The following is a 14,362-nucleotide window of genomic DNA, read 5'->3' as shown; positions in this document are numbered from 1 at the left end:
TGTTAAAATAAATAAATAAATTACTAAAATATAGTTAAAATTCATGGATATTAAAATAAATAATATTGCAGCAAAAAAACCAAAAGACATGCATATATGCACCTACATTGCAATATCTCTATCCCTACTACTCCCTACAATAGAGTTTAAAATAATAAATAGGTTAAAATAAGTTAAAATAAATAAGCTAAAAGTAACATCATGTCAAATTGTTAAAATAAAGAAAGTGATATGTATATCAATAAATTAAGGAACTATATAGGTTAATCGAAAAATAAAGATACCTGAATCCTGGAAAATTTAAAGTGAGGATTTAAGACGTCAAGATATTGGTAGGGGTAGGTGGTAAGGGTGGACTAAAAATGGCATATTGTGTTTTTCATTAATCCAAGTAATCTTATACCCAAGTACCTTATTAATAAGCAAATATTATCTTATATAATGAATACTTACTTATGTATTTTGTTTTAGATAGCAAGACGGATTAATGACGCCTTAGAAACCGAAAATATACTCCTAAATGACATAACGGTAATAGCTGAGCCAGGAAGATTTTTCGTTAGCAAAGCTTTCACTCTTGCCACGACTGTCACTTCAGTTAGAGAGTGTGAATCTTATAATATCTACTATATCAACAACGGCATTTACGGATCATTTAATAGTGTACACACTGAACACGCCACTGTGGATCCCATGCCTTTAAATGTAAGTAAAGTAAGCTCTGAATAATATATTAGTGAAAAGTGCTAGTAAATTAAGTGAGACATTATTTTGCTGTATAGGGCAAATATTTTAAAGATCCATCTTAGTTAGTGGCTGAGATCCAAGCTTTGCATTCTTTGTGATCCTTTTAGACAATTCTATAATTTAATTATAATAATCTACTCGATAATTGTCACTTCATACGCCTCTTTTGTAAATTAGTTATTTTTTATAGTAAAACTTTAATTCAATCTATTGCTCTGATTATCTTGAATGATTAATTATGAATAAAGGTGAAAACCTTTTGATAGAACTACATACGCCATGACTGCCGTCACAACCAACTTTGATCCCTTTTTCAGTAAGTTTTTCAATGGCACGAGTTATTCAGCCATTTCAACCACAAACCGTCGGTAATAGTTCAACGCCTCCATCAACCTTCGGATCCCTTTTATATCCTTCGGCACTACCATCATCTGCAGGGCTTCCTCTTTCTGAACATCTGGTCTTACTTCCTCCTGTGAGATAGTGTGTCCAAGGAAAGTTATTTGGGCTTGACCCATTACCGACTTATCTCGTGAAAACTCCCTCATACGCTGGAATACGCTCCTCAAATGTTGCACGTGTTCCGCCTTGGACATACTGAATACCAGCAGACCATTCATAGACACCTGGCAGACAGATTCATCTAATCACCTCAGAAATTCGTATATCATTTTTTGGAATGTTATAGGAGCATTCTTCAGGCCGAAAGGCATCCTCATAAATTCGTAGTGGGCTCTCTCGAAAGTAAATGTCGTCTTTTGCTGATCTTTTGGGTGCATCTTAATCTGGTGGAGCCCCGCCTTCAGATCCTGTGTACTAAAAAATTTCTCCCCACTCGGTCGACCCAGAATGTCCTGGAACCGGGGTATGGGGTACTTCTCGTCTACAGTGTTTTCATTCACTTTTCGAAAGTTGACCACAGCTCTATATTTCTTTCCATGTTCCCCCGGCGCACTTTTCTTTCTGACTGCCCATAACGGACTATTAGAGGGTGCAATATAATTCCTGGGCGCCTCAAATTATCAATCTCCTCTCTAATATGTTGATGGAGTGCTTGTGGGTACCCTCTCTCCTTTACATAGGTAACCCTATCTTCTTTTAGCGGGATTTCGTGTAATGTTTTCCCTTTCACTCCCAGTACACCCCTTCTTAAAAAAATGTCGTCATATTCTTTCACGATTTGGTCTTTCCAGTCCCCTTCCTGATTAATCGCTTCACTGTCTCCTACTAGCTGTTGGTAGATATATCTATTCTTCCCAATCTTTATGTTCCACCACCACGTGTACCAGTAGATTTTTACTCATAGCTCCCTACTTACTAAGTTCAATTTCTGCCTACCCCTCTACTCTGCAAGTCCTCCCTCCTCCAAGCGTGATTAACTCACATTTACACTCCTGGACCTAGAGTGCCTTCTTTCCGCCATTCATGCTCTCCATAGCCTCCCTACACTCAATGGTATTGGGTACGCACTTCATATCTGTTCTTTCGTCCTATCATCCCCCTCAGACCGTCCCATACGTTCCTCCTGTTCTGCTTTCGGTTATGAATTTTGACATCATTCTCTTTTGCCTCAACCTCTGAAGACGTGTCGCTGTTATCACTTGCAGATCGTTCTGAACTCGGGGAAATCCTTCTCCTCCTCACACGTTGGGCATTCACCTTCGGAGTTCTGCGGCATACTGACCATTAGATTGTCTCAGTTTTTTCGTTTCTCTGAACATCATGAATATATCCTCCTCTGGGGTCCACCGTCCTCCTCCGAATGCCTTCTTTAATCTTTCTTTGATGACCATCCAGGAGGTCTCTTCATCTGCCTGAATCTGATTAAGGCTACTTATTTTTACACGGGAGACTACCGCTGCTTTCAGTGCTTTTGCATCCTCGTTGTCCAATAGATCCTCCAACATCTTCGCTTCTATTCGCCCCACCAGGCGATCGCCCCCTTTTAAAAAATGATTTAATTCCCCAGTCTCTCCGGTGAATTTTTCTAGGTCCGATACCGCCTTTCTCAGGTCCTGGGCAGTTGCCGTACGGCCCTTTATCTATTCTAGCGTCGTGGCATGAAATTGCGCTAAAGAGACTTCTGGTAATGGTTGAATCACCTGTGGAGGTGGGTTGGCAGGTGCTAAAACTTGGTTGACTGCAGCTTGAGGTTGGTTGTTTTGGTTCATATTCTCTAGGTTTAGAACTGCTGTTCTCACTAATCCGTTACTGGTCATAATTCAAAGAGAACAATGAAAACAATTTTCTTTTAGACTGAAAATTAATCCGGTATCTACAGTTCCCGGGTTTCGGCACCAGTTAAGTATCGGCGAAAGCCAAATGTCAAAAAAGAGAAGAAGGAAAAAGATGTAACAGGTGTGAACTCCTGTAACATACTAACCTTATTGGGTTCGGTAACTTATGTTTTATCGGAATTATAACGAAAAAAAAAACAGGAAGGTTCAGGGCAGAGTAACAGTACGCCATTAGACTGAAATAACACTACTATATTTCTGAAGTTATTGCTCCTTAAAATCACTTTAGATGTTTATTTACAATGGTAGGGAGTATTAAGGCGGACACAGTGCCTTATCCTATCATAACTCCCCCCTTCCAGTTTATGAAATAATTTTCTTAAACTAAAAAAAAAGAAATATATACAAAGATAGAATTACAAAATACTCAATAAAACGCTATGGTATAATCTTAACAAAACGGTACATGAATAAACTTAACTTCTATGATACATTTTCTTAATTCACACTGTGAATCTTGTACAAAAATAAAGTGATACTTCCACAGAATAACAGAATAGAAAATTTAAAAAAAATATCATCTCTAAACGCTACTATTACATGAGACAAGAAAACCTTTTACACAATTTCATCGGAAATGAATATAACGCAATAATAACGAAACCTCAAAAGAACCAAAATAAAATTAGGCACGAACTCGCATTTCCGTTCATTAATAATCTGCTGTGAATGAAGAAAAACACAGAACAACTTCTTGAAAAACTCTCACTGTTTAAAACTTCAATGCATTATTGGGTTCCCCTCATAGGGAGCTTTAACTGTTCGATATGTACAGTTCTTCGCTTCTTGGGTTCATTAACACTTTCAATGGTAAACACATTGTGCTCCCTGATCACAATCACCCTGAATGGCCCCTCGTAACGTTGGACCTCTTTGCCCCTATTAGTACCCACACGGCGATAGACAATCGTCCCAATCCCAATTTTTCGCGCAACGTCTCTGATATCAGTGTTTTGACGCGCGACACGTTTAGTCATTTCGCCCTCGAGCCTACTTTTAAGCCTATCCCATACTCTACGTAGAGATGCTCCGTTATGGATCGTCCGCGCATTCCAAATAAAACTTCGAAGGGGGAGAACCCTGTAACTGTATGGATGGAGTGATTGTATAGTGCAATCGCCCTATTCATCGCGTCGTCCGACTCTAGCCCCTTATCCAACTGATAGACAAGCAAGTGGTCACTCAGAGTGTTGGGTAGACGTTCTATTCCTCCCCTACTCTTCAGATGCCCCGGGGTGTTCAAGTGCCAGACCACATCGAGTGACTTCATTTCGTCCCGGATCGCCGCGTTATCGAACTCCCGACCGCCGTCCGACGAGAAGCGATTCGGTATTCCATAGAATTGGAACAAAGTTCGCAGCGCTTCTAGTATTGCATCCGTTTAATACCCCACCAGAAGTATTTCCGCCGCAGAGCCTGTATCGTCTCCGCTATCCCTCTGTGGTTTGTCTTGCCCTGGTGGTAGGCAAGCGTAACTTCTTTTTGTTTTTCTACGTCCCGCAGTGTGTCGACTAGTAGTATACAACGAATGAAGGTTCTGTCTACCCCCAATTGTTCTGTCCGCCACTGGTGCTTAATTTTTTCCCAAATTACGACGTTTCCTACAAACAGGTAATACTTCCTTCCCGCCTTCGACGCATCCTTCAGTGTTCTAAATATCTGCTCTTCTCCCATTCCTGGCGTTGACCAGATAGTCGTTATAGAGCTTCTCCCGTATTTACTGTATTCTATTTTCATCATACCTGTTGTCCTTGTCTTCCAAATGATTTGTTTGGGCTTATCATTTATGATTTCCTCCATCTCCACTGGTCGATCGCCACTCGAGCTATCAGTTCTTAATGGTGCCCCCGGGTCGCTCCCTTCGCGTGTGCTATGGCCTTCATCCGCGTCTCTCCGCTTTCTCGCGTTTTGGCTATCGTCTTCCCCAGGCGTCCACTCGCGCGAAAATTGACACAGATCTCCGGACGGTCCCCCTAGTTCATCCTCTATCACGTTCACGGTTATTGCGCGCGATAGCCAATCCGCCACCACGTTCTCTTTTCCCGGTTTGTAGGCTATTTTGAAATTATATTGGGAAAGGAGCTCCTTCCATCGGGTAACCCTGGCTGAGGATTCTTTCAATTTTCCCACCGATTGGAGGGGGCGATGATCTGTCTAAATCTTAAATTTTCTCTCGAATACGTAGGGACTAAAATGGTCCACGGCTCACACTATGCCCAGTAACTCCCACTCCAATGCGCTGTACCTTGTCTCTGCGACCGTAAGTCGCCGACTAGCGTAAGCTATCGGTTTCTCCGCTCCGTTTCCTTCCTGAGAGATTACTGCTCCCAAGGCGTATTCCCTGGCATCAGTGGTGATTGTGAACTGCCGATTGAAATCTGGAAATGCTAACACAGGTTCTTCTTGCAATATTTCCATACATTGTCTTCCATGCCGGGTGTTACTACTACGCGATTCCCTTTTTTCAGTAGGTTATTGATAGGGACTAGATAATCCGCCATTTCCGGCACAAACCTCCTATAGTAGTTCAGCGTTTCCAACAGCCGTCAGATCCCTCAAACATCCCTGGGTATCTCCATTCTCCGGATTGCGTCGGCCTTCTGCGGATCAGGCATGACGCCATGTCGGGATATTGTATGGCCCAAAAACGATATATTTTCTTGCCCTAAACAAGATTTTTCAGGCGACAGTTTCAGACCGAATTTCCGAACCCTTTGGAACACTTCCCGTAAATGCTTTACATGGTCACTTTCTGTCTTACTGAAGATCAACAAGTCATCCATATATATTTGGCACATTGCTTCATCAATGCCTCTTAATAATTCGTCCATAAGACGTTGAAATGTGATGGGGGCATTTTTGAGTCCGAACAGTATTCATGGGAACTCAAAATGACCCCTCTCAAACGTGAAAGCCGTTTTACAGCGATCTCGTGGATGCATTTCTATCTGGTGGTAACCAGCCTTCAAATCGAGGGTACTAAACACGGTCGCGCCACCCAACCTGTCCAGAATATCCTCGAATCGCGGGATAGGGTACCTCTCATCCACCTTGTTGTCGTTTAGTTGCCGGTAGTCCACTACCAGTCTATACTTCTCTGCGGCTTCCCCTGGCGCGGATTTTTTTCTTTTTTTCTTCTTCTTCTTTTTTCTTTTGCTTATCCATCAGCATCCGTCCGGTACGTCCAACACGTCTGGTCCGCATCCGTCCGGTTGTCACCTCCAGTGCACAGCCCTCCTGGTCTCAAACTGCTTCTTCGCTGTCATCTTCATCTTCATCTTCCATAGGTGGCTCGCCGACCCCGGGCGGCTGAGCCCTTCCCAATGTAAAGTGCGTTTGCCCGACCACTTCCCTCCACCCGTAGATGAATTCCCTAAAGTACGGGTAGTTATCCTCCTCAGCAGAGGGAAGTCCGACTCGGCGAGGGCGAAGATCCCGCATTTTCTCGACAACCTGGCACGGTGTCCTTCCATCGCGGTGCAGTCTAATGCCACGTGCTCTGCTGTTTCAGGGACCCCACACGTCGGGCACCGGGGGTCGATGTTCTTTCCGAAGCTTTGCAGCTTTCCCCGGAATCATTCGTGTCCTGTCAGGATCTGCGAGACCCAATAGTCTGGGACGACCCATCCTGCTCTCAATCTTGGGGAAGAATTTCATCAGCACTTGTCCTTTTCGCTTGTCCGCATTTTCGCTTTTCCGCCACCGTCCATTCCACTCCTCAATCGACTCCTCCCGCAGGAACTTCTTCCAAAGGTTTGGGGTCCCGCCGATCCTCTCCTGGAGTCCCACCGGTAGCACTCCCAGCCCCTGCCTCTTCACATCATACTTCGAGTCCCTCAAGTATTCCAGGTGAGGGGTGGCGTCGAAGCCTCTCCTCATCCTCACTCCGAGGTATGTCACCTTCTCACCCGGCCTCACCTTCTCTCCCTGTATGTCCAGAGTGATAGGGTGAGCCCTGTCCGTGGAGCCTTTTAGGAGTATGGCCTGAGTCTTAGCTGCGGCCATACTTAACCTTCTCCTCACGCACCACTCTCCAACCAGACTAGCACATCTCTCCGCTTCGTTCTTCAATCTGGCTCTGCTATTCCCGGGCACGATGACTGCCAGGTCGTCAACGTAGGCCGTGGCAAGGAACCCTCTATCTTGTAGTTCCCCCAACAACTCATCGAACACCAACTTCCACAGGGCCGGCCCGAGAACCGAACCCTGCGGGCAGCCTCTCTCGATCCTTCTCTCGACCTCGTAATAGCCACCCCTGATCTTCACACTCCTCTTACTAAGGTAACTATTCACGAGGGAGTATAAGTTGCTGGGGGTGTCGAACTCTTGCAACCGCTGGAGTACACGCGGCCAACAAACACTATCGAAGGCGGAGGATATGTCGAACAGTATCATCAAGACATATTTCTCCGCCCTCCCTTCTACATCCTCACGCACTCTCAGCAGCGCATCCGTTGTTCCCTTGCCACGGGTCGAGCCGTATTGCCGTGGGTGACTCTCAGCACTGAGGACTGGTCTGAGGCTATGCACTCCAGGACCTTGCTGATAACAGGGAGGAGGCATATAGGCCGATAGGCCTTCGGCGATTCCTTATCCTTGCCTCCCCCTTTGTAGAGCAGTCTCAAGTCTGCACTCCTCCACCTGCTCGGAAAGTACCCCATATCCAAGCAATCATTGAATATTTGTTCCTGAATTACCATGATGTCGACCTTCCGGGCGAGAGTCCTAAGTTCGTCCGCGACCACTCGTCTTCGGCCCATATTGACCTGCAGGATCTGCAGCCTACGCATAGCGCGTTCTTTTCGGCCCGCACCCTCTGTCCTTATCAGGACCGCGTTACCATTCGTGACTCTCACCATTTTGGCAGAGACTCCTATCTGCTTCAGTTCCTCTTGGGCCGGGAGCTGCTCGTGGATCCTGCTCGGAGACCACCCTTCTGCGCTGCCTTTGACTGTCACATAAGTGGCAGTCTCCTCTGCCTTCCTAGGTACCTGCGGGACACTGGCAAGGACACCGGCAAACGTCAACTTGCCCTTCTTCTCCTCTATTTGCTCCCCCTTCTTCTCTTTCTTCCTCTTTACCAGGACCCAATCCTCCTTGCCGGCATCGTGCTTCGCTTGGGCCCGGAACCGCCCTATACACCTCTTCATCCTCACTTGAGTCCTCCGTCATGTTCCTGCCCCGGCATATGCGGTTCTCACTCCCTTTCGGGGGCATTGGAGCCGGGGCAGCGTCATGACATTTTGGTGGCTCCTGTTTACTTTTGGGTTCTTGCCGCTTGGTCTTCTTCCGTGGTTTGGTCTCGCTGACCCTTTCAGAGGTAGGAGACCCCTTACTCCCACGTCCCTGCAGGGCTTCCCCCATCGACATGACTATCTGTGGAGCCACCATTTCTGCAAACTTATCGGTAATTATACTGTATAGCTGGTCGGTGTATAAGGCTTCCCGGACCACCTCCCTAACTATACCAGGGACGGAGTGCCATTTGGTCTCCAGTCCAACCACGATGTCCCTGATTTCACTGATTTTTTGATTGATATGCTCTTGATTTTTAATGCTGATCTTAGTGTGAATCAGGTATTTCCCGATTCCATCGGCTAGGGTCCTGGCTTTCTCGGAGGGACTATCTTCTAAGAGAGTCTTCCACTCTAGCCCTCTTTTTCCTCTTTTCCTTGGGGCTCTGTGGGCTCACTCGCCTCCCAACACTCGCATCTGTCATTGGGAAGTCCGATTCTGACATTGAGGGTCCATCTCCGTCCTTCCCCACTACCAAATTCTCCTTGGAGGGCCACCTACTTTCTTTCTCGGGTGTTAAAATCACCGACAGGTCCATCGATGACCCTTTTCCATCCTGACCCAGCGTTAAAATCTCCGGATTTACCAAGGAAGGCACGCTTCCTTCTTGACCCACCGTTGAAGTCTCCGGGGTTGTCATACTTATTTCTCCATTTCCGGCCATGATATGGGTCCCGGAAGAAATACTTAAGTTCACCTTGATTCTAGACCTTCCCCTCTAGGGCAAGGTGCACGGCGCGATACCACTCCAACCACTCCAGCCACTCCAGGCACCTCACTCCAACAAACAATTTAACTTTTAAAATTTAAAAATCGATATCTTACCGTACATTGCACCGAATGGGGTCATGTAGGTATTCGTTTTTCTCAGTTTTTTGTGCTCTTTGCGATCGTCTACTGCACAATTAGATACGATGACTTTTTTAAGGCCACGTGGGGTGAAAACCACCTCGTGGCCCCACTCTTTTCCTAAATTCCGCCAAACCTGCTCGGTTGAATTAGTTCAAATTACACTCCGCACTAAACGACTTCTCTACCAACGTTTTCGCACACTCCTGTTCTCAAAAATATCTCTACAACCACTTTAAAACACTCCGAAAACTTTAAATCACTCTACACACGTCCTCTCTACTCGGCAGTCAGTAGATAACTCCCCGGGTATCAACCAGCCACGTCACGCGTCTCACACAGATGATAGGCAGACCGCTGCGTTCTCCCTTCACGTTGTTGTTTACCAACGTGCGGTAGCCCCTCTGCTGCTACCCTCCTCAGATCTCTTAGTAGGACCTCCTCCTTTCACCTACTCGCTTTCGTCTACTTCTCATTTTGCCAGTACGTTTCCTTCCTTTGTCTTTTATTTCTGTTATTTGTTGATGTTTCAGACGCTTCTGAAGTCTCACTAGAGGATTCCTCTGACCTCTGCGGTCCACGTCTTCTTCTCACTCTCTGGACATTAATTTCCATTGGCTCTCCCTGGTCTACCTCTCTCCTCCTATATATGTAGGGGCAGTGTTTAGCTATGTGCCCCTCATTCCCGCACTCGAAGCATCGAGTCCGGGGACACCGGGCCACTATGTGTCCCGTTTTACTACACCCGTGGCACCGTCGTTCCTCTTTCCGACTACCATTCCTCAGTCTGACTTGGATCAGCTTCCTCTCTGTTGTGCCTTGATCTCTGCCGGCTTCTTTATATTCTCTTGTCCTCCAGTGGTTCTTCTGGGACGAGTGTGCGTCACTTTACTCCACCCTCCTTCATCCGTTTCCATTCGTGAGTCTTACTCCCGCGCACTGACATCCACCATCTCCTGAGCGTACTCGGTGAATGTGCGCTCTCTTGGTAAGCCTTCCTCTTTGTTCGTTTCTTTAGCTAATTGAACTTTAAGTATTGAGCCCAGGAAGCTCATTCCCCAATGAACTATTTCTGTGCTATGCGCTTCACGCATTTTTTCTGTGATAAGGTTGAATTGGGCTAACAACCTAGCTGTGTACTGTCCATTTTTCTGCGTAGGCCGTTTCCTCTCCCTAAATAGGTGAAACACATCTTCTTCGGGGGTCCACCTGCCTCCTCCGTATGCCTTCTTCAATCTTTCCTTCACAGTGGACCACGATGTTTCCTCATCTGCCTGGATCTGGTTCACACGCTCCGCGTGACTCGACAGATGAGGGCCGCATTAGCTTCCAGTCTCTCTATAACTCGGTCGCCTCCCTTAATGAAGTGATTCAGCTCACTGACTTCGCCCGTGAACCGTTCCAGTTCTGATATTGCCTTCCTTAAGTCTTGCGAAGTTGCCGCTCTGACTTTCATCATCGCCAAGGCGTTCGCGTGAGCCTGCGCCAACGTTGTATCTGGTAAAGGAGGCATTTCTGGGACTGGGGCCGCGGCTTCCTCTTGGACCATGGAGACTGGGGGAGCCACAGGTCCATTCGGCGGTACGTTCAATACCGCGGCTCGCACTGACGGGTTGCCAGCAGCATCCATTCTCAGTGATGGCAATAAAAAAAAATAATAAAAGAAAAATGAGAAAGGAGAGAGAAAAAAATAAAGGCGCGAATAAAATATACACTGGGTTAATTAAAAAAAAACAATCAGGTTTCGGCACCACTTATGTGTTATCGGAACTATAACGAAAAAAACAGGAAGGTTCAAGGCAGAGTAACAGTACGCAATTAGACTGAAATAACACTACTATATTTCTGAAGTTATTGCTCCTTAAAATCACTTTAGATGTTTATTTACAAGGGTAGGGAATAATAAGGTGGATACAGTGCCTTATCCTATCATAACTGGTCCATTTCTTTATATACATGCGATCAGCTGATCTCAGTCAGCTGACATCGAAGTAACAGCTGACTAAGGCTGTAACTTATATATATATTGTAATATTCTCTTTTTGAGTAAATAATTATGTTTTATATGTTTTATTTTATGTCTTCGTTTCAATGTAGTTCATTTGCTTTGTTAAACCAAAAAAAAAAATGCTAACCAATTTTGTTCAGTCAAATATGAAGTGGAAACATCGTCATATAAAGCCAAGATGGCGGCGCCATTCTGAAGTCGTTTAAATCGCTAGGTAAATTTGAAATTACAGTACATTAAAAAAAAAAAAGTTGATACTAAAATGTTAAAGAATAATATTTAGAAAAGAGATCATATGCAAAAGCCCAAAACTGTTGTGCTACAATCGATGTTTACATGGAACATGGAGACACTTGGGCTGTGGAGGCGCCGGGGGGACGTTGTCCGGGAAACGAGGACGCTTCTAGGAATAGGTGGTGAGGACCCTCCTAGAGGTAAACTTCTAGAGAAAAATAAGACATCAAGAACCATCCAAGTAAAATAAGTGATTCTTTGTTTGGATCGCCGGTGGATGAGATGCATTTACAAAGTGTTAAAGAGCCAAATGCTTTGTTGAAAGCCAGTGTTAGCTTGTAAAATAGAAGTCATCAAACAATCATTCATCATAGAAGAGCATAAATTGGTTAGTGTTGCTCAACATATAATTAAGTATATTTGTAAAAGTGTTATATTATACGATACATACAGTGTTATTATACCATGACATCCTCTTTACTAAATTGCGTAATCTTCCTCTACCCAACAGTGGCTCAAATCCTTTCTCTCAAATCGGTTCCAGTATGTAGTCGTCCCAGGTCAACCTCCATCTAAGACCCTCCCTTCCCTGTGGTGTTCCTCAAGGCTCCTCTTTATCTCATACTCTGTTTGCTATTTACATTAATGACCTTCCCCTCCAGATCCATCACTCCCAATACCACATCTATGCAGATGATTTCCAAATATACCCGTCCTTCCCGCCTTCTGACCTATTACCAGCCACAGAGAAACTTCAAGAAGATTTGGATGGGATTTGTGAATGGGCGAGAGCTAACAAGTTGAAGCTAAATGTGGAGAACACTAAGGCAATCTTAATAGGCTCCAATTATCTCCTTAAAACTGTTCCTAATATTCTAACTCTGTTCCTACATGATAGTCCTATCAAATTTTACCCCACCATCAAAAACCTGGGAATAACCTTTGATCAAACACTTTCCTCAAAAAACCATGTATCCAATGTCTCCCGCCATACCCTTTCAACATTAAAACGTTTAAATTACCTCCGCCACTTATTTCCATTTGAAACTCGAAGGCTCCTAGTTACTTCGCTAATATTTCCTCATTTTGACTATTGCAGTACAGTATATGGGGGAGTCTCTGGGGATCTCGAGGCGAAATTAAAACGTTTGATAAATTACTGTGTACGATTCATCTTCGGGATCCCTAGAGACGCCTCTGTTTCCCGTTTTTATGCAGAGTTTAAGTGGCTTTATCCTTCCTACCGTCGTAAGTATTTCCTGTCATCCTTCATCTTCCAAGTCCTTATGGAACCCCATCCCTTCCAACATCCGTCTGTCCAATACCCTCCCTACCTTTAAATCCCGCCTGTTCAATAATTTCTTATCCATTCAGACCCCTTAAAATTGTAAATATGTATGTTAACTATTATATCATTCTTAATTATTTTTACATCGTTTTTTTTTCTTTTTTTTTTTTTTTTTTTTTTTTTTTTTTTTTTTTTTTTTTTTTTTTTTTTTTTTATTGTTCAACTGATAAAAGTGAGAAAGTAACTTATAATTATTCTTTATAATGACTGTTTATATTTCTTTGTATTTTTTGTTTAAGTATCTCTGAGGCTCCTCAGCCCTCAACTATTGATTTCTCTGTATTATTCTAAAGGGACTCGTCCGAGAATAAATAAAATATTATTATATACAACCGGTCAGCTGTTCTACTCAATCAGCTTACATAGATCTGTCAGCTGAAAGTCCGTAACTTACGCACAGCAACCGCCTAAGACTTGAGGAAGGCCGTTTCTGACCTCGAACGGTTTATCGAGGAGAGAGACCCCTTGTAGAGTTATTAAAGAACGCGTTCAGAGGAGGACGATGGGCCCTAGAGGAGGACATATTTAAGATTATCAGAGAGATATAGATATCGAAACAGTCTAGTTGGCAGTCGCGGAAGACCTGGCATGCTACAATAGAATCGCTGATAAACAGCCAGATGAAGGAGACAATCCAGGTACAGGGTCAGATGCAATTCCTATCCATGGTACTGAAGGTTTTTGGCAAAAGAGCTTGGGGAAGGATTCCTGAGAGAGCGCTCATTTGTGGAATGCCCTCAAGATCTCATAGAAACAAGCGCTAGAGAGGTGGAGGCTCGAATGGAAGTAGAAGAGCCAGGGTGGACCCGGATAGAATACCAACGGCCAAGAAAATTTCCAACGCTTGGAGAAAGAGAGAAAACGGAAATGGTTGAAAAGAGAGAGCTAGTCACCAATAAAATGTAAGGAAACAAGCAAAACCCAGAACTAATGGTCGACGGGAGGACAGGAAGTGTCATGGTTGCGGAGAGATTGGGCATTCAGTGGCGCATTTTCCTCGAACGAGATGCTTCGAATGTGGCAATGAGAGGTATATCGCTAAGTAATGCCCCTATATGTATAAAAGAAGAGATGCAGGCCAAGGGGGCTAATGTACGTGAATGCCCAGTAATTGAGAAGGAAAATCCTACAACTTCGACATAATGAATGGCAGAGACACCGGGAGCTCAAGTACGTTTGTGTAATGAGGAGCATTAGAGATGTTAGACGTGGAAAGAGGACACCCCAGGTCAAGGTGTATAAGTGTCAATTGATTACTCTGGGTGGGCCCTGCAGCATAGAGGGGGAGCCGGTAATTGGCTTGAGTAAGTGGGGTGCTTATATATCAAGTATATATTCTTACTTTCTTTTGTTGTAGTTAATGTGCAGCTTTTTCTTTGTATTTTGTTTGTATATATTTATGTAATATTTTGAGTTTATAAGGAATGTTCATAAACTGGTGGGGGGGGGAGGGGAGGAGTTACAGTCGGCTAACTGTACAGCTCATATTAGCTGATCTACTCGATTCAAATCTATTTGTAGAAGAGCTGGACTCAATAAAAGTCAGTCTTTGAGTAACAATTGAGCTGGTCATTTCTCTCTCCC

At 44.4% G+C, this 14,362-nt stretch overlaps 1 protein-coding gene across 1 annotated transcript in view; it reads left to right on the top strand.

Moving 5' to 3' along the window:
* The window catches only part of LOC106685175 (probable ornithine decarboxylase), a 125,111-nt gene that overhangs the window by 97,018 nt on the left and 13,731 nt on the right, over nucleotides 1-14,362 (top strand). The window contains exon 7 of the mRNA XM_067050191.1: nucleotides 472-705. Within this exon, the coding sequence (XP_066906292.1) occupies nucleotides 472-705 (234 nt within the window). The remainder of the gene's footprint in view (nucleotides 1-471; nucleotides 706-14,362) is intronic.

Source organism: Halyomorpha halys, unplaced genomic scaffold (genome assembly GCF_000696795.3).
Source record: "Halyomorpha halys isolate HHAL.00 unplaced genomic scaffold, Hhal_1.1 Scaffold666.1, whole genome shotgun sequence".
Classification (NCBI taxonomy): domain Eukaryota; kingdom Metazoa; phylum Arthropoda; class Insecta; order Hemiptera; family Pentatomidae; genus Halyomorpha; species Halyomorpha halys.
This window is presented reverse-complemented; position numbering and strand designations above follow the sequence as displayed.